A 20335-nucleotide genomic window follows, 5' to 3' on the forward strand; every position below is an offset into this window, starting at 1 on the left:
ACCCAAAAAAAACCTTGTTGCTACTTGTTGCTTGTTGCTTTTAACGTAAAGACAGACAGTAAAGGGAAAAACCTGTGTGATCTCTGTCATTCTACTCTTCTTTCCATTTTGCTTCTATAATCCGAAATAATTTGTTTTTTATGTTAAGAGGAGGCAGCCTAATCCCTGGATTATATTTATATACAAAATACAATAATCTATTTTTTAATACAATGAAATAATGTAAAATATTAATACAAAAAAATCAGGACTGAAACCAGGTTTGTGACATTGATAAAAAAAATTAAACAAACGCAAGCTATTCGTGGGAAGTCAAATTCCTGGATATTTCTATATGTTAAATATAATCATTTATAAAAATGTAACACTAAAAATCAAACAACACACACACATGCCCTTAAATATATAACACATTGCAACCATTTTAATTTTCTATCACAACATGGGGGAAATACATTTTCATTCCTGAACAATATTTCTGCAATGTAATCAGTACACTAATAATCACTAAATATTACCTGGGTTCAGTGCGTCTCTGTTATTTTTTGTCAAAGACTTCAGGCATTCATTGACGCTGTAACACAGGGGTGTCCAAACTCGGTCCTGGAGGGCCGGTGTCCTGCAGGGTTTAGCTCCAACTTGCCTCGACACACCTGAATGGAAGTTTCTAGTATGCCTATAAGAGCTTGATTAGCTGGTTCAGGTGTGTTTGATTAGGGTTGGAGCTAAACTCTGCAGGACACTGGCCCTCCAGGTAAAAAGCCCTGAAAGATTAGGCTGAATAAAAACATACAAATACATAACCTGCAACTTCACATAATCAAGTAATATACCTGTGATACATGATATATTCACACCTGCATTTACACAAGCACCGTCAAACTCCCCTTTCCTGTCAGATCACATAGACTGTATAAAAACATCAGACCCATCGCCCTCCAGAACCGGCGGTTTCTGCGCATGCGCAGTGACTGTCTTCCTGACTAGCCGGGTTCCGCCATTTTCTACTCAAGATTGAAAATAACACCAGTCCAGTATTGTTCATCCTAAAAATAAACCACATCTGAGATACTGAAGACAAGTTTTGTTAGCACTCCTTCCGGCATCCAAGAATGGAAGACGAGAGCCACCCAAAAACCCTGTAAGTAGCTGAAAACACAAACCCTGTCAGTGCTCAGTGAATAACGGCTCAATCTACAGCACTACTGACACACTTCTAACAGCTAACTTGGCTCCAAAAACGACGTCCTACCAACGTTTTTGACATCGTATGCTGTTAGTAATCACTGCTTATAATAGGCAGAGTTTCGGCCAGTCATTATCGCTGGCCTTACGTACAGCAGAAAGAGAGAAAAGTTTAATCTTTTTCCGGTGATTGTGGGGAAACGTAGCCATAGAATGCTTAAGCTATGCTAGCGGCTAATTAGTCAAACCGGCTATTCATCAAAACAATTAAATGCAAGGCAAATATAATGAACATAACTAAATTTGAATTGTATATCAGAAGTTATGGTATATGGGTTTATTATGTGCATCAGTAAACTATCATATTCAGTATTCATGTGTTTGAACGAGCATGTCATTGTCTTCTGTTTTAGTAAAGGCCTGTTATCTAATCTCAGGCCTGCTGTTCTTTTCTAGAAGTATGGATTTTGTGTTTGGTTCTACAATGTAGGATAAAAATCTCTCGTGAATTAACTCGATGTTTAACTGTCGCACATAGTTTAGTGTTGTGGTGGGTACGTTAATGTGTGTTCCCGTCCTGAGGTCATTTGGGCATAAAGGGGCTGTCAGATCTATGCCTGGCTCATATATAGATACACTTTTCTTTCTTTTTTTTTTTTCTTTTTTTGGAAAACACCTAGAGTAGATCTTATTAAAATGCTAAATAATCTTATTGTGTTAAGTAATCTGTAATTACTGTTTGTCTTTTTAGTATATGTTTTATCTGCATTTTCAGCTATGTGGGGAATCTTTCAAGAGATGTAACGGAGAACTTGATCCTTCAGTTATTTACTCAGATTGGACCATGTAAAAGTTGTAAAATGATAACCGAGGTAAACATCCATCACAAATTACACTTTTCCAAATGTTCCCTGAAATGTTCATTTTTCCAGTGTAAATGGGTTTGTGTCTAAATGCCTATCAAACTCTACATTAGCATTAATATTTGGAATACATTTGCTTTTTTAAAACTATCATAGAACAGACAAATAATAATTTCTTACATTTTCTTAAAATGACACCAAAATGGCAAAATGACGACAGAAAATATTAAACAATCTTCCACACAATACCCATGACTTTGCAATAATATATTTTCCTGGCTTTTCTTCTCAGCAATCCGATAGCAGCAGGACGGTGAACTCTATTGGATTTTCTGTTTTGCAGCATACTAGCAATGATCCGTATTGCTTTGTGGAGTTCTTTGAACACAGAGACGCCGCAGCTGCTTTGGCCGCCATGAACGGAAGGAAGATTTTGGGAAAGGTACATCAAGTATAACAAGATTAGGGTGGTTTGATGTTTATTGTGAATAATTGCACCCTGATTATCATGTTACCAACGATAATGCCTTCAAGAAGTGTATTTTATTAACAGGAAGTCAAGGTAAATTGGGCCACCACTCCTAGCAGTCAGAAGAAAGACACATCCAGTAAGTTATTTTATATTATGTCAATAGTGGTTGATTTTTCAAGTTAGATTTACTTAAATGTAGTTACCTGTGTTAAATGGCATCCTTCTGCAGATCACTTTCATGCTTTTGTGGGAGATTTGAGCCCTGAGATCACAACCGATGACATCAGAGCTGCATTTGCACCCTTTGGGAAAATCTCGTAAGTTCCCAGAAGTCACACCCTTTTGTGGAATGTTTTTTTCTTTTGTCTGAATAATGTCAAGTTGGTGGTGTTTGGTTACTTTGAGCCAGATTATCTCTGTATGTTATTTTTTTTAACCCCTGTTTTCCTAAAATCTTGGAAACAGTTTCAAAGTTTACTTACTTCTTTTCTTTAAAAAAACATTGTTTTTGTTGTTGGTGGTTCTTAACATTTACATATATTGGTAAGAAATTGATGCAAAGATAAACATTTACTTTACATTTGTCATTTGTGCTGGGATTAGCTGGCACATTTTGTCACATTTCTGTCAGTAATGAAAGCTTTATATAAAACGGTTACATGTCTCTTTAAACCTGCACAGTTGTTTGTCACAGCAGTTGAGAACAGGATGTCATAGTGTTTCAGAGACCTTAATTTTGGTGTAAATGTAATATTTAATTACATTGATGATTTTAATAGTCCCATAATGGTTATTATCAGCAAGCACAGGGCAGTATAGTCAATATTGTGTCCCCAGATCGATCTGTTGTAAAGTGCACCTTTAAAAAATTTTATCACTAATCTCCATTGCGTTTCCAAAATTGGTAAGTAGTTTTGATTTACCTAAAAAGTAAAATTTTTCGTTGTCAACACAAAAAACATGATACACTGCTACTGTGCAAACTTTTCAGAGTCTCCTTTAGCTCTGAGTGTCAGTTAATAGAGCTCTGGTTATTTTACAGAAATGCTCATAGGATTGGACAGGAGCTTGAAGGCTAACAGCAAGGAACTGTGCACTCTGGAAACTCAGATGTAGATTTTTTTCTATTTACTCTTTGCTTTTCATATTTGTATACTGCAGTATTTTCCTATTAACGATGACGTAGTGTAGAACAAACCTCAGATAATTCATTAATATTTGCTTGTAAAAATTGTTTTATGATGGTTTTCCTAGTTGTGTTGATAGTTTGATTCTTCAAAAATTCTGAAAATGTTAATTTCTCGAAATTTGCAGCTTCCCAAACTCCACATTGGTGGTAAAGAATTGACCAGGAAAAATAAAGAAATCTGTTAACAGGCCATGTATGCCGTTTAATTCCTTTTCTCTTTTGATATTTCTGTGTACTCTTGAGTAGAATTAGAGACAACTGTTCAAATTAGGAATGCATGGTAATGACATTGATGATATGAGAGATTAAGTACTAGTGATTAAGATGAAGATTGGATCATTATGTTGTGTCACAGGAAAAGTTGAAATCTTTGCAGGAGCTTTTAAATATACATGCAGTAGTGTAGGTTGCATGACTTTGTACTTGTTTTTTTATTTTATATATATATATATTTTTTTTTTTAAGTATCAGTAATCAAGAGAGTATGCAGAAGTTAGATTTGTTAGAGTAACTTGGGATATCATAACAGTGTCTCTCAGTACAGTACTGTGTGTGTGTGTGTGGTTCCTTTCTTTTTGAGATCCTCTAGCAAGCCGTCAGTGGACTGACTTTTCCAATGTTACGTTTTTCTTGCAGGGATGCACGAGTGGTGAAGGATATGACAACAGGGAAATCAAAGGGGTATGGATTTGTGTCCTTCTATAACAAACTGGTAAGGCTCCAGTACAGGAACACAGAATGAAGGTTATTCTATTTCTGTTTACTACAATTCATATTTTAGCTGTAGTATTACAGATATTCAACCTACTGGAATGAGTCAGACTGTTAGAGTGGTTTTCTGTTTGAGTGCAAGATATTAGTCAGTTTAGTAAAAGTAATTATAAGCAATCTAGGACATTTATGTGGGTAGTTCCTAATTACACAGATGAACTAATAAATGACTAGAAGTGTTGCTGAGAGATTATAGTTTTGTTTCACTTTAAATTTATGTTTAAGTCTGTTGTTTCTTCTTTTCTAGGATGCTGAGAATGCCATAGTACACATGGGGGGTCAGTGGCTTGGTGGACGGCAAATCCGGACTAACTGGGCAACTCGGAAACCTCCAGCCCCCAAAAGTGTGCAAGACAGTAAGCCAGATTTTGATCCACTCTATCTTTTGTTAGTTTGCTGTCTTTAGAGTTGAGCTGAATTAACGTGACTGAATTGGGGGAACTTCCAGACGGCTCCAAGCAGCTGAGATTTGATGAGGTGGTGAACCAGTCGAGTCCTCAGAACTCCACGGTGTACTGCGGTGGCATTCAGTCAGGTCTCACAGGTACGTCTGCACTTGCTCTTTTACTCTCCCGTTCTGAGTATTAGTATGCATGCTCGCTCTTAGTGCTTTGTCATGTGACTCACACTGTTCTCTTCAAACAGAACACCTTATGCGACAGACGTTTTCTCCTTTCGGACAGATAATGGAGATCAGAGTTTTTCCAGAGAAGGGTTATTCTTTCATCAGGTATCATTCAACTATTCCTCTGTTTTTAGACAGTTTGTCCACAGTCTGTGTGTAATGTAAAATATTGTAGAAGCACATGTAATTATATTTCAAGAAGTGAATGGTTGCTTGTCGTGGTTAACCAGTAAGGGCTGATATCTAGAGAGCAGAGTGGATGATGACTTGTACTTAATAGCTGATATCATTTGTACTTAATAATAGTAATAATTTAATGATGGAGAATGCAAAATGCCAATGTCAAAAAGGCCAAATGTCAGCCTAATATTTCACTGTTTTCCCAACAGGGGGGCAGCATAAAATGATGTAAAAAAGAATGTCAACCTCTTAGTCTTGTTACATATCTAAGGCTTTAAAAAAAACACCTCGTTTGTGGTCAGTGAGTTATTTATTTGTTTTAATTTTTTTAAAGGGCAAAGACGCATTAAATTGATCAGTAGTTACAGTAAGGACATTTATAATGTTACAAAAGATTTCTATTTTAAGTAAATGCTGTTCTTTTGACCTTTCTATTCAAGGTCCCTGAAAAAAAGTATTAGTTTCTATAAAAATATTAAGCAGCACAACTCTTTTTTTACATTGTTAATTATAAGAAATGTTTCTAGTTTCTGTATTATTTCTATTATGCATTATAGATTTGTTATTTTTAAAGGGAGCGTCAAGATTTAATTAGCCAAATGGTGACGAAGACATCATTACATACAGCAGCATCATTTTCTCTCAGGTTCTCCTCTCATGAAAGTGCTGCTCATGCCATCGTCTCAGTGAATGGTACCACCATCGAAGGTCATGTTGTGAAGTGCTACTGGGGCAAAGAGTCACCTGACATGGCCAAAAATGTTCAGCCGGTAATTCCTCTGAATTTGCTTTATCATAATCTCATTTTAATGTGGTATTAAATTCTTCCCATACTGACATTGTTTGAATCAGGCCAGCATATGTTTTTACCTAGACACACAAAGTAAAAAGCTCAAGTTCTTGATTTTGCAATCACAGATGGAGTATGGTCAGTGGGGACACTGGAATCAAATGTATGGTAATCCTCAACAATACGGTCAGTACATGACAAATGGCTGGCAGGTGCCATCCTATGGAATGTACGGGCAAACATGGAATCAGCAAGGATTTGGTGTAGAGTATGTTTTTTTTTTTTTTACATTTTTATGTGTGTTCTGTATTATGTTTTACCTATGCAGGAACTTGAAAATGCTTACATCCACTTTTCGTTGTTCTAGACAATCACAGTCCCCGGCCTGGGTGGGAGGTTTTGGGACTCAACCCTCTCAGGCTCAGCCTGGACCAGTGATGAACCAGGCTAACTTTGGCATGGCTGGGTACCAGACACAGTGATCTGACCTTGGTTTCTTTACACACGCCTCTCACTTCTTTAGATCCTGCTCTCACAGGGAGCGTTGCTAAAGACTAATAAGTGCACATCATCTTTTTCCCTACAAGCTTTGGATCTGAAGCAGGAATCGCTTTATTGTAAAGATTCAAATTTAAATTAAAGAGGCAATTGAGATGAGCGCCTTCAATGGAAATCTCAATTCATTCACAAGATTTGTTTCTGTTTTAGTGGAATAGGAGGAGTTGTATTGTATCTCTTGCCCCCCACACTTTTTTTACTGCATATCTTGAGGAAAACTGCTGATTTTCCCTTAAAACCTAGCTTCAGGAACTTCACAGGTACATTGCAGAAAGCCTGTGGTGTAAATGTTTTTTTGAACAAAGTATTTTCTTTTTGTTTGTTTTTTTTCTCTTCCTAAATAGCGGATCATGCGTTTGCTTGTTCATTACAGAATGGACTTTGAATTTTGTACAAAAACACAACAAACAGCAACAAAAAAAAATTCATTCTGCATTCTGACTTGGCAAACAAATGTAAGTAAAGGCACTTTTTGGGGGTTCATTGGACCTGTGTCTTGTAAATGTTGACGTGTAAATGAATTTCTATGTGCAGTGGTATATATTTAATCCACATTAGCTCCCCGTTCTCCTGCGATTCTAGAGCTCTTTGATACTGCGTGTATAATGTATCTTTTTACTCCAATTTACAGACAGTTAATTCTCTCCCGTTCACTATGGAGAAAGGGTCATAATGGCCATACCTGTAAATATCTTTTGATATCTTGGCCTGGAGTAAGGGTTTCAAAGCATGCGCTCTACTTGATGGACTTTTGCAGGACTAATGCAGCGTATGTCAGTCAAACGTTACATGTGTGACTGACATTTATAAGCAAGCCTTAATTTTTGCTCAGTCACACACATATTTCAGTTGAACACTGAGACCCTCGTAGAGAGCTGTATGATTTATTTTAGAGCCTACTGTAAATTTGTCCCTTTGCTGTTTTAACAAATATGCGTGCCATTTGAGTAGCCAGAGAAAAGGTCTGGATTTTTTTTTTTTTTTCTCCTGGGGATGTTAAGGAATTGCATGTTTCAAACCATAATATTGAGGTTGCTCAAAGCATTGAATGTAAAAGGCAGAAATGTTTGAATACATCTTAGCATTTCAAGTTTTCTTTTTAGTCTAAATGAGTCTCAATAAATGAACCATTGGGCAAGAAACATTTTCTTCTTTTTTTCTAAACAGAATTATGGTCCGCTTTCAACATATTAATAACCATTTGTTTTGCAGTTTCAGTTATTTATTTGCATATAGTTAATGTCAATTAGGAAAGAAGAAAGAGATAAATATCTTTTTAAATATACAAGCAATATTGTTCCAAGATTCATGTATGTACTATAGTAGTTTGTATATACACTGATATGCTTCACACTATAAAATACATTTACAAGAGGTTCATATCAAAGTAAAGAGAGAGTTTAAGGAAACTATATATTAACTATATATTAGTATATATTAACTTTCCAAAGCCTGTAATACACATTGCACTGATGACTTTTCATAATATGTCAAATGTAACCATGACTATTCTCACTAAATTTAGCTCTCAGTGAAGTTTCCATACTATATGATTGGAAAGAATCTGTTAGCCATGAGATTACAGGAGAATTTCTTTCATAAGAACTAATAGTAGTCATGAAATGAATGCTTCAATAGGAAGGAAGGTCTGAAGAATAGTTGTCATTAGCCTGATAGAGTTGAAACTCCCAGAAACTAGAGGGAATGTATTTTACACACCACAATACATCAGTTACACTGTGCTCAACATTAATCAAGCTTTAAAGTGGAAGATAATCAGACTGTCAGTCATATGCCACAGTAACTGCACATGTTAAACAGTCAGTATGGAGAACAGATACATTTCTGTGCTGCTGGTAACAGAATACTACATCTATTCTACAGTTAGTAATACCTTCCTCTCTACTGTCACATTCTGCGTCTGTATATCCACAGACCAGGCTTAGATGAAGCCTATTATTAGTCAGTTTTAAACTCAGGTTTTGATGAATCAGTGACGTGCAGAACTACTGTTCTCAGTGACGACTGGCCATCCGACGTCTGAATACAAACGATTCCTCATATTCCCCATCAGACCAGCTAATGACCAGGATGCTGGTCCCTGAGCCAAGGCTCTTTCCAGGTTTACCTGAATATTCCCTCCTGAAGCTGGTCTTGATTCCTGTCACAATACAGCAGAATGGCGTGTATATATTTCCCATAATATATGCCAGATTCATATATTCATTACTCTAAAAGCGTTGTTTATTTGTAAATTAAAAAATTGCATATCTAAAATCATTGAAGGTATGTCATAACTTCTATAGATCTAAAAACTCACATTATCTCTAGTCGTCTGCCTATCCATGTCTGTGTTGAATGCCTGAAGTCTCATTTTCTCCATGATAACATCCAGTTTGGACAATATAGTGATCACAGCATTTTCGAGCAGAGCAACTTTGTGAACCAGCCTGGAATGGAAAGGCAAAAATAACCATAAGCAATCAAGTCAGAAAACCACTACAGCATCAGCCTGAAATTTATCTACATCTAAAGCCATGCAAATGAAACAGGAGCAGTGTTGTTACTGTTAACTTAAACTAATACTAAGCGGAAATAAAATATACATGAATAAAACTTGGAACTTGGAAATGTTGCTAAATTAAAAATAAAGCTAAACAGAAACAAAACAAATATATAAAAATGATAAAGGGACATGCAATTAGTAAAACTTGAACTAAAAGTAAAAATGATCACTGAAAATGTCAAAATAAAAGTTAAATCAAAATAATAAATACTATAATAGTATATAAATAATTCTAAACACTGAACACATCATGCAGGTTTTGCTACTGACACAGAGAGGCTGAGAAACAAACCTCTGAAAGACCTCCGGAGGAACTGTCTTCTCTCTGTGGTCCTCTGCTGATTCAACACTGTTTTCAAGATTACGGAGCTCTTCATTGAGTGCGTCCTAAGAGAAGATGAATGAAAAAGAAATTAAGAAAAATAAAAAAGCAGCTGAGTCTTTAGCCAGCTTCAAGAAAAGGCTAAAGGCACTTCTATGTGTACTGCGTTAGACTAACCAGGACTTGATACAACACTTATATATTGTTGCTGTTTTGATTGCTTCTATTGCCCTCATTTGTAAGTCGCCTTGGATAAAAGTGTTTGCTAAATGATTAAATGTAAATGTAAAAATAAATATTCAAAATCTCCATATTAGATTAATGTCACCATGAAGAAACATTAACTTGCCAAACCAGCCCATGTGAAATATAAACCAAACACACCCTTTTTTCCTCCAGCTCTTGTTTCATTCTCTCCTGCTCCTGCTTGTCCAAAGTCTGGTTCCCATCTTGGTCAAATCTGGAGAAAGCGGCTGAGATCTCATGGTCAGCATGACCCATTCTGAAATGTGGGACACATAACCAGAATACATGAGTTCTTCCGCATCACTTCTGCTGGTGCTATACATGAATGTGTTAGTGTTTCACCTGAGACTTACTCTTTCAGTGCATCCCTGAAATCTTTAAACTGTAGCTCACTTGAACCTGAATCCAGGGCTTTCTGAACATCAGAGATCTTTTCCTTTTTCAGTTTCAGTTTCATGAAGGTCTTTTCATAACTCTGAAATTAAAGCATCATTTCCACATGCATTTAAACAACCAAAATCACACAGCATTCCAAACATTGAATATATTTTTAGATGTATCTACTGTATGCGCTGGGATGACTCACCTGTTTGATGAGATCTGCAATCTGGAACTCATCTTTCTGAGAAGCGAGTTCTGACTTCACCTCAGAGTATGTGTCATTGATGATGGCCAGAAACATGTTCTGTTAAATTCAGTTCATCTGGTTAATTGATAAGCAGACACTTATGATTTAGAACAAACAATTATTTAGTCACATGCACCTGAAGAACGTACCAGTAACACAAAGAAGACAAAGAACACATAGGAGAAAAAGTATATTGGTCCAAGTACTCTGTTTGCCCTGTCAATGGCATCGTAATCGAAATCTCCAAGGATGATTCGAAACTGTGTGAAACTGCAGAGAGGAAATTTACAGATTAACATTAACATGTTAATTATATATATATATGTCATTAACATTCATTTTCTTAATGCTCCTGACTCATAAACACAAAAAAAATCATAAAAATTAGTTTTATATGATTCAATTAAAAAGAAAATCCCTTACATGCACTTGTTAAATGTGCTGAATGTTTCAACTTCCATTCCAAAGAGCAGATAACCCAGCTGAGCATATGCAAAGAACACAATGAAGAACATAATGGCGAATCCAAAGATGTCTAATGCACAGCGAGCCAGAGTGGATGTAAGCTGGGTCATCGTCTTATTGAAACTGATGTACTTGAAGATCTGCAAAGATTGAAGCCATCATAATATCAAAATGGGTCACTTTAATAAAATATATTTGACAGTATATTTAAGAAAAAAGAAAGAAATTACCTTAATCCAAGCAAAAAACAAATTTACTGCATTCATGTTGTTGTACTGGGTTTGCCAAAATGCAAGAAACTCAAAATCAGCATAGATGTCAGGCTTTTCTAGAAGGTTTCCAAGTATCTCATCAACTTTGATGGTCCGAAATGCACTGAAGACTATTGCCACCAAAGCAAGCTGTTAAAAAAAAGCACACAGTTACGGTTGGAGTCTGCTCTTGTCAAATAATGTTTACCAAATCATATGATGATTTGTTTATTATTGTGGCCAGAATATTTGATAATGATATGATCAGTTTTCCTCCTACCAGAATCACTACTATATCTAGTATGTTCCAGATGCTGTTGAAATGGGACAGTTTGTGGATTCGGAATTCCAGAATCTCCTCCACAATGTAATAGAGTATGAAGATACAGAACACGATCTCGCAGCCGATGATGAAGAAATCCCACGTGGTGACGTAACGAATCAGCTTTACAGTACGGATCTGGTAGGATGGAATTGCTCCACCGGTAGCTGGAAATTCAACCACTAATCTGAAGGAAGAAAAAATATATGCAAGAATAAAATAACAAATTAAATCCGAGTGCTTTAATATTACTATTTTATATCATTTTTATATTTGATTTTATATATATTTAATATTTATTGAAATTATAATAAATATATAAATAAATTAAATAATCCTAGGTAATCAGAAGTAGAGTATCTTTGGTCTGCCTTGTACATTGAAAAGGACAGTTTATGTTAAATAACAGATGTATGCATTTTATTATTATTATTAATATTATCGATTAACCTAGCAAACCAGAGCAAATATAGAATTTTGGACATGCAGAACAAGAGCAAAGAATGTAAATGAATGCTTATAGGATGTTGATGTAGGTCAAGTACCTTATAACGCAGAAGAGATTGATGTTGGCATTGTATGCAGTGAAGTCAATGAAAAGAACCCGAGTTCCACGATCAAGCCACAGTTTGTCTTTGAGGTCCGTCAGGATAGCAGCGCTCTCTTCTCTGGTCTTTGCCAGGTCTTGATAATATCCTGCTCCGCTGTATGTGGTCAGTAACCCCCAGTGATTCGACCCTTTGATCTCCTTTTCTGAATGGTACTGCCAGCTGAAGAATAATGAGATTATATTTAATAAATAAATACATTTCAGCCCCTGAAGAGAGAAATATGACTGTTGCTAATCATAAATGTCACTCACGCTGTTCCGTTGATCAGTCCAAACATGTTGTCATCCTCCTTCTTGTCGCTGTACACGTCAAAACACTCCATGATCTCCTGCTGGAAGTCTTTGTGCACCTTGCAGGAGTTGTTCTTGACTTTGAGCTGTCGAATGCGAGGGACTCCTAACAACATGTTCTCATAGTAAATGAAGGATTGATTTCCATTCGGAAGAGGTTCATCATTATACCACTTTGTCCAGTACAGGCTGTCAAGTAATGGACCCTCCATGTACTGCAAAGATTAGAGACAAAAATGACAGTCAGAGGGACTGTGATACTGTATTGGATCTGTCCCATGAATAGAAAAACATTTATGATGATGTTTTTTAATACTAATTAAACATACTTAAAGCTACATTAATATTATACAAACAATATAAAACAACAAATCTAAAACATTAAAATACTAATAGAAACATTACATGGATTACATAAAAAATTCTTCATATTATATATACTATTATATATTATATTATTATATAAAGAATATTAGCAACACCAAAAACTTAACATTTGTTTTAGCATATTATGTTAAGCTAAAAGCTTTATTATTTTCATATTTTTCATATTTGTGTGTTTTTGCAATTTTTTGTAGTTATATATATATATATTTGTTTGTTTGTTTGTTTTCAATTAACGTTTATTTTATATGTCCAGGCAAAAACAAAGATTTATTATTAAATTTATTTGATACTTAAAATAAGTATATATTTGATATTAATTAATTAATTAAAGTATATTTTTTGAGTGTGTGAGTGTATATATATATATATATATATATATATGATATATTACATAATTACATAAAACTATCAAAAACAATATTAGCAACATCCAAAATGTGGAATTTGTGTTGAAATTGTACTTTAAAAATGACCAGGAAAAGCAACAATTTATTGTTAAAATTATTTAATACTTTGATAAATAGATAAGTATACTTTAAAATCCTGATCTTCATTCACATCTGAGTAAGAGAAGCAGTTAAACTCACTGTCCAAACATCGTTCATGGTGCCAATGGAGGAAAAGCTGATTCCACTGTCACCCGGTAAGTTCACAAAGAGATCGGTCATAGCTTTCGTGTAATAGTAGGTGGCGCTGCTGGTCATGCCATAGGTCACTGCATGAGAACAGGATTACAATCAGTAAACAATCACATCACTTATTGAACTTTGCACAGACGTGCTACACCATTCCACAATCGCACAGATAAAGGACATCAATTCATTCAAGTTTGATGCATTAGCAGTGCTCACGTCATGAAAGCTGCAAAGGGTTATTTGTTTGAGCACACAAATAGCCCCCAGGAACAATGTGACTCCAGCACAGACAAAGCCGCAATTGCCTGACCTGAGCTCTTATCAGCAGGGTCCCGCTTGTGTTCCTTTCAGGCCTAATTTTTCCCTGAACAATGCAGTGTTTTAATACAGGAGAGCAGGGGACATTTTAGAACAAGCACTTAGGCTGATACACATCTCTGGATCATAATGGAGCACAGTATAATGGAAAACCATGGGATTACATTCAGTACAATCAAAAAGACAGAAGAGCAAGCTAATGACACTATAGCAATTTTAGATTCTGACCTTAATATTCACGGTTATATATTTATCCATTATCAATTAATCCATTTAGTGGTTTGATACTCCAAACTACGGTGGCCGAGAGAGCTCAACGCGCTGCAACTTAAGAAAACACATGCAAATTGAAAAAACACCAGCAAATTAAGAAAACATCTTCATCAGTTTGACAACACATGCGCTGCAAATCCTCACAACACATGCAAATGAAGAAACGCGCTGCAAATCCTCCAGGTGTTTGTGCAACTGGTAACCATTGATGCAAACACATCATTCAGACAGGGAGAGAAGGTCTAAATATATCATACAATCAACCTAATACTTACACAGGCACAAATCCACTAGAAAAACAATGTAGATGAGCAGTTCTTTGAGATTTGCTTTGACATTGAGCTCAGGATTCTCCTTTGTGTTCTTTCTTAGAGCTGTTGCCCACAGTCCTACCAAACCAAAACAAACACTTTTTTACTTATATTTATTTGTTATTAACTTTAAATAATAATATAGATATGTATTTATCATTTAATTATCATTAGACATTTTTAAATATTACAACTTACAAAAATATTTCACTTGTAAAATGATTGATGCAGTATTAGGAACACTCAGACACTTGTAATTTGTGTTGGGAAAAAAAGTTATAATATTGAAAATGTAATATAGTAATATATTGTAATATAAAATAATAATAATAATAATAATAACAATAATACAATATTATTTAAAGTATTATTATTTTAATAAAATAAATCATAAAAACGTTTAAAGTTTTAAAGTTAAAGTAAATCTAGAAACATCATAGCATGGAAAAACAGAAAAAGCATGGTTCTTCTTACCTTTGACAGCTCTCAAGAGAAAGGAGCAGCATCCATTCTTCTCCTCTGTGGGGTTGGTTCGCACTTTATCCTCAGCCAAATAGGGGTTAGGCAGATTCATTTGGTTCATGTTCTCCAAAGAGCTGTGGAACATGAGCTGAGGGTTGTAGACGGTGCTGATGGGGCGTCTGATAGGTGCAGGAGAGCCACTGTAGGCCTGATTCACCCAAACTCCTTTCCCCAAGTTTTCCATCTCGCATGCCACTGTGCTGCCCTGCTGATTCTCCGCCCGGTTATTGAGGTCTTGCATTGTGGTGAGAGCTGGATTTAACAGGGATTTGGCTGAGGATAGTCTCCACCTGTATTTATACCTTTCTTGTTGAATACTCTAAAATAGAGCAGAGCAGTGGTTCTGTGGAAGGAGGGGCTTGTCTTTTGTTCACAGATCCATTAAAAACACAATCCTGCCATTAAAGGGGTCATATGATGCTGCTAAAAATAACATTATTTTGTGTATTTGGTGTAATGAAATGTGTTTATGAGGTTTAAGGTTCAAAAAACACATTATTTAATATGATTGCACGATGAAGGATTTTTGTTGAAAATAAAATTAACAATGTCTTGACCTTAAGCGCCCTATATTAGAAACAAAATGCAAGGAAGTGTCTTTGACTGAGTTCAGTTCATAGTGATCATGACATGATGATTGGTCATAATGACAGCTGAAGCTAAACGGATTAAGATGGATCTAGATTTATGTACACGCTTTCGGCCGGAGACACAAGCTAGAGATTCTAGAACAGCGTTATTGACAATAAAGAGCTCATGTGAGTTTGCGTCACATAGTTATAGACATGCTGAAACAGAGATCATTCATAATATAGATGCACAGAAATGTTAATTAAATTATTACCAGAATTTTTTTTTTTTTTTTTACGCTTTCGGCCGAGCACTGGCCGTTCACGCCTCATTAGCACTGAAAAGACAAGTTATACACAGTCATTGGACAGCAAAGAGTTTAATCTCCTCTCTAAATTAGGAGGACTGCCCTAGTCAAGTTTGAGCTGCTCTGTGAAAATATACGTTTTCATTGTCTTTTGTCTTTTCATTGTCTTTTGGACCTTTTGTTGGTTTATAATGAGCCAAACCAAAATAAAATTATTTGAATATTTGGTTATTTAAATTTAAATGTAATTTTAGGAAATTTAATCAAATTTTCTTTCTTCTTTAAAAGTTGCTTTGTGAACAACGCATGGGACACACAATTCAACCGTGACGTCATTCAGTCCTTTAAACATTATTTATAGGCTACCTTCACTAAACTGACAGCAGAGTCATTAGTTTGGTGTGCTGTCTTATCTGAGGACACAGAGGCCTTCACTGAAATGTGTTTATCTGTCCGGTGTGCACACCAGAGAGATTTGGACCTTAAAAATTTTTTTTTTATTGCAAATCTGCTTCAAAATGGATGAAAAAGTATCATTAAAAGTATGCAGCAAATAAAACTTCATTTCTGGATGTCTACAGATGTAAGTTTTTTTTCTTTTTAGGGTATAGGATATATATAAGTATAATAGCCTATATAAGTGTTACTCTTAGATTATAAGAGTAACAGACAGTACAGCAATCTTACAGTAACACTTTTCTCTCCATATTACCCTTCAAACGTTTTTATTTTTACATTTTACAGTAGGATTATATTAAAATAAAATCTTTAATTTTTAAAAAGAATGAATGAAATGATTATATAATATATTTTTAAAATAAATGAAAAATGTTTAAAATTAAGTAAAATTAAACTGACACAAAAGTCTTTGATTTCAGTGTTCATTTTGTAGATTAAATGCACTATAAACACTTTTTTTTCAACATTTTTTAAATCCTGTTTAATCACAGGATAAACTAGTTTAAAACACTAACACTGTATAGTTATAAGACAGATTTTTATTATTATTGTTAGCCTTCCATATTCTTTCTTACTAATTGAATTCAGTACCAAAAAACTATTGAAAACAACAACAACAACAACAACTGAACAGCAATTTAGAATGCCATTTTGGCAAAATAAGATTGGTGTATTTTTTGTATGTTTTTCAGATTTGGCTTAGCTGAGCACACACTATACACAAAGATTTGATACAAAGCAATGAAAAATTCAAACATCTCACTTAAAGATTCACTGACAACTGTGACTTTATCGAGTCATATTTACGACACGTCTGATAAAAGATTTTCTACAACTGCACAGAAAAACTTTTTGCAACAATTAAAGCAACTCTACTTCATGAGTCAGACTCTATTAAAGCTAATCACTTGATTTCCAGAACCAAAAACATAAAATATTACATAGTAATACGAACATATTTACTGACTCCTGTATCTATGCTAAGAAAGATACAAGTGAACGCACCATTGCTTATCATTCAGTGAGAGCTTAGAGGCTTTCGTAGTGATAGGAGAAGGAGGAGTGCATACAGTCATTTTCCACAGGGGAGTTATAGCGCATAAAGCAAGAATAGGTCTCTGGCTGTAGGCCGTCAAACTGTAGATTCAGCCAGTCTTTCTGAGGAGCTACGTGTCTGCTGGCATCAGTCAGGATTCGGTTGAGGGCCATAATGTAGCTCAGGGCCATCTGCAGCGTCTCGTATTTGGAGAGCTTCTTGTCCTGACCCCACTGAGGAACCACTTTGCGGAGGCGGTCGAATGCGGTGTTCAGGCCCTGCATCCTCTTCCTTTCTCGAGCGTTGGCCGCCATCCTTCGCCGCATGGCACTCTCAAACTTCTCTGAGTCTCTGGAGTCCGACTCCGACCCTGAATCCACACAGCTCGGCCTGCAGGGCTTCATGACTCCTGGGCCAGAGATCCTCAAAGGCCAACGGTGGTCTTGTGAACGGATCCTGAGGTGGACAATTTCCTCAGACGTAATGTTTCTTTTGTTGTCCGTGTAGTGAAGTAAATCCAGATAGTGGTGCAGTCCTTGAGGCTTCTGCTCTGCCATAAGGATGACTGATGCTTATATAGAGTATTAACAGGTGGCAGCAGGTGGAGTCCCACCCTTATTGCTCCATCCAAACATCCATTATTATTAATGAAACACACATATCCAACAGCAGGACTAGTGCACTCAAACTAGCTCCCCAGCCCAACCCCCATTAACTCAAACTTTAATGACATTCCAATTAACTTTGGCTGGTCTATCACTGAAACCATGCGTTACAAACATAGATAACTTACCATCTGGCCAGGGCCACTGCACCAGCCAGGGGTGGATGACAAGGACCATTACCTAATTAAAAGTGCATGCATCTTTAAGCAAACATGACATCTTTGCATCGCTTAGGCAAGAACATTGTATGCAAGTAATTGCCTGTATGGAATCAGATTCTAGCTCTCAAAATGTACATTTATCTGTATGTGCTATGTAGACTTTTAATATAATCATTAATATGAATTAATAATGTCATATTTTTTCCTATAAATGTATAATGTACTGTATGTTAGCTGTATTAAATAGTGATAGATAGATAGATAGATATTAGTATAGTTTTATACTATAAATTTATAATGTATTTCAGATGTATTAAATACTAACATTTATGGTCATATTAAATGGACATTTATGCATTTAGCAAATTCACAATATTATATTTTGCAAATATATTATTTCATTTAATATTAAATTATAATAAAAATACATTAAAACTAATTGAATATTTAAATTCATATAATAAAATGTATTATAATATATATTAACGTTTATATATAAAATTGTAAAAATTACGTTTCTATGTTTAGTAGACCGCATTATAAACTACTGAAATAAACTGATGACAGCACCATATGAAAAACATTTCTAGGACAATAAATAATTGATTTAAGTGTCTCAATGGGACTGAGACAGACAGAAGTCTTTGACAAGCTGTCTATCTCAATCTGTTCAATGTGAATCAAATAAAACAGGGCTAGATTCAGTCAGTTTCACCCAAAAGCCTGTTGAACAATAAACATTACCTTTGCTACCTTTAATGGTTCAGTGAGAAGATTTTCTTCTTAATTATATTTAAGATATATTTACATTTGTTTTTAGATATTAATTTTAAAAAGTATTATTTTGTACCTTTATCCAGTATAAATAATTAAGTATATAAAATGCTCAATATAACATTAATTATAACACATAATATTAATTACATATATTAGGTATAATAGTTTTATTTAAAAAAAATACAGTGTTTCTCTTTTAAATATTTTCCTACATGCATAGAGTTCTAGGCAAAATATGTGCTCTAAATACATATATCAGTACATCAGTTTTGCGACAAGCATTTGTACAAAAGATCTTGTACATAATTCATGTCCCAGCTGACTGTGGTTCAAACCGTATAAGCTCATGCTGTCAGGTCATTTTGCATTGGACAAGTAATTTTGCTGTTCAATTGGGCATATAAATCCAATCCACTGGTTTGATTTCATTGATTGGCATGGCTGGCCAGCTGCTGCTTGTGTTGTTTAAAGGGCTTGGTCCAGACATGTAGAACAGCCTTGTTTTTCACTCATTCACATGATGGGCTTGTCTGGAGTCGGAGGCTGCCCTATGCAAAAAGGCCATATGTCACAAACTAGTCCTGTAACTTTAAGACAGTATTAAGCAGATTAAAGATTTACTCAGTCTTGAAGAGGAGAAAGTGAGAAGGTCTATTATCAGTTTAACAGCTTAAGCCAGGATTTAGTAAATCTGATTTTCATTTAAAGCGTGAAGCAGTTACCATTGATTCCAGAGGAGAAAATGTTCTTAAAAATCGAATGTGTAATCCTCCAAACACATCTGTTGCAATGATTAAACTCCTACTTAACATGTCACCCTGGCAGCCAAACCATAGGCTAAGACAGGCAATAATCAATATCAGTGTGCATCAATCATATTGACCAATGAGGTAATTCAGAAAAGTGAGGCATATTGTGTAAACACTGACTCCCATAGAAGATGAGAATTTAACCCCCCATCCCATCAACACCATCAAAATAGGGCATCTGGTGAGATGAGGCTAGTTACTGTAATTAGGTCAAGCAAGGTGCTTGTAATTTCATGCCTATTTGAACCTTTTTTCTCTTCTGGCTATGTTTAATCTTAGCTGGTCAATGAAGCAACGTCTTATTGTAGCTAGTCATTTAGACAAAAGAATAAATTTATATAAAATTATTATTATTTTTGGAAACATATGTACATGTTGTTTTATTTTTTCTATAAGTATTGTATATTTATTTTGAAAGAAATTGCATTTGATGCAATGTGCATATTAACAGTTTTAAATAAGCTTAGTACATGTAAATTACACATTCTCTGCAACATGCTGTTGGAGCTCAAGATGGGAAACAAAATGTTTTCAGATTTCATAAAATGCAAAAAATAAAAAATAAATAACTGTTGCTTTAGCAGCACTGTTCAATCATAACTGTTTTACAGACTTATAGGCCTAGTTGTTGTTGCTTCAGATATAATTATTATTATTTTTTTTTTACTCTAGGGCAATTAAAGATATGCACTGCATAATAATAACAGCAATGAACCTGGAGAGAAACAAACAAAAAATAAGTTTTACGTCACTTTTGTTATTAAACAAAAC

At 35.1% G+C, this 20335-nt stretch overlaps 4 protein-coding genes across 5 annotated transcripts in view; 1 reads left to right on the top strand and 3 right to left on the bottom strand.

The window, feature by feature from the left end:
• The window catches only part of LOC107743505 (BAG family molecular chaperone regulator 3-like), a 9238-nt gene extending 8704 nt beyond the window's left edge, over positions 1–534 (bottom strand). The window contains exon 1 of the mRNA XM_016556741.1: positions 519–534. The gene's annotated coding sequence lies outside the window, so the exon portion shown is untranslated. The remainder of the gene's footprint in view (positions 1–518) is intronic.
• A 422-nt stretch (positions 535–956) lies between these two features.
• Positions 957–7775, top strand: LOC107743507 (nucleolysin TIAR-like). Its single transcript, XM_016556746.1, has 12 exons — positions 957–1141; positions 1961–2057; positions 2341–2490; positions 2602–2656; positions 2750–2837; positions 4346–4421; positions 4728–4836; positions 4929–5024; positions 5126–5210; positions 5932–6055; positions 6204–6343; positions 6443–7775. The coding sequence occupies exons 1-12, from the start codon at positions 1113–1115 to the stop codon at positions 6555–6557; spliced, it is 1164 nt and encodes a 387-aa protein (XP_016412232.1). The 5' UTR covers positions 957–1112; the 3' UTR covers positions 6558–7775.
• Positions 7776–8072: 297 nt separating this feature from the next.
• Positions 8073–15030, bottom strand: LOC107743506 (polycystic kidney disease 2-like 1 protein). 2 transcript variants are annotated; one of them, XM_016556743.1, is made up of 15 exons: positions 14733–15030; positions 14223–14336; positions 13309–13436; positions 12296–12549; positions 11979–12203; positions 11392–11620; positions 11091–11261; positions 10819–11000; positions 10545–10665; positions 10354–10452; positions 10121–10242; positions 9906–10023; positions 9492–9586; positions 8954–9083; positions 8073–8794 (listed from the first exon to the last, which is right to left on the bottom strand). In XM_016556743.1, the coding sequence occupies exons 1-15, from the start codon at positions 15019–15021 to the stop codon at positions 8624–8626; spliced, it is 2448 nt and encodes an 815-aa protein (XP_016412229.1). In that variant the 5' UTR covers positions 15022–15030; the 3' UTR covers positions 8073–8623. The 2 variants fall into 2 exon arrangements, with proteins under 2 accessions (XP_016412229.1, XP_016412230.1); XM_016556744.1 differs by lacking the exons at positions 14223–14336; positions 14733–15030 and adding an exon at positions 13573–13632.
• A 2101-nt stretch (positions 15031–17131) lies between these two features.
• On the bottom strand, positions 17132–17556 carry LOC107743508 (protein atonal homolog 7-like). The gene has a single exon (XM_016556747.1). It carries the CDS (start codon positions 17554–17556, stop codon positions 17146–17148), a length of 411 nt encoding a protein of 136 aa, XP_016412233.1. The 3' UTR covers positions 17132–17145.
• Between the last annotated feature and the right edge of the window lie 2779 nt (positions 17557–20335).

This window comes from Sinocyclocheilus rhinocerous, unplaced genomic scaffold, assembly GCF_001515625.1.
Source record: "Sinocyclocheilus rhinocerous isolate Xijiao unplaced genomic scaffold, SAMN03320098_v1.1 scaffold677, whole genome shotgun sequence".
Taxonomy (NCBI): Eukaryota; Metazoa; Chordata; class Actinopteri; order Cypriniformes; family Cyprinidae; genus Sinocyclocheilus; species Sinocyclocheilus rhinocerous.

Excerpts from the sequence above, each read along its gene's own strand:
- LOC107743507 (XM_016556746.1), top strand. The coding sequence starts at position 1,113 with ATGGAAGACGAGAGCCACCCAAAAACCCT. Across the intron at positions 2,491-2,601 it reads GAAGGAAGATTTTGGGAAAG|GAAGTCAAGGTAAATTGGGC; the intron begins GTACATCAAGTA and ends TTTTATTAACAG. Across the intron at positions 2,838-4,345 it reads GCACCCTTTGGGAAAATCTC|GGATGCACGAGTGGTGAAGG; the intron begins GTAAGTTCCCAG and ends TTTTTCTTGCAG.
- LOC107743506 (XM_016556743.1), bottom strand. The coding sequence starts at position 15,021 with ATGCAAGACCTCAATAACCGGGCGGAGAATCAGCAGGGCAGCACAGTG. Across the intron at positions 12,204-12,295 it reads GGACTGATCAACGGAACAGC|CTGGCAGTACCATTCAGAAA; the intron begins GTGAGTGACATT and ends ATTATTCTTCAG. Across the intron at positions 10,024-10,120 it reads TTCAGGGATGCACTGAAAGA|AATGGGTCATGCTGACCATG; the intron begins GTAAGTCTCAGG and ends CCCACATTTCAG.
- LOC107743508 (XM_016556747.1), bottom strand. The coding sequence starts at position 17,556 with ATGAAGCCCTGCAGGCCGAGCTGTGTGGATTCAGGGTCGGAGTCGGAC.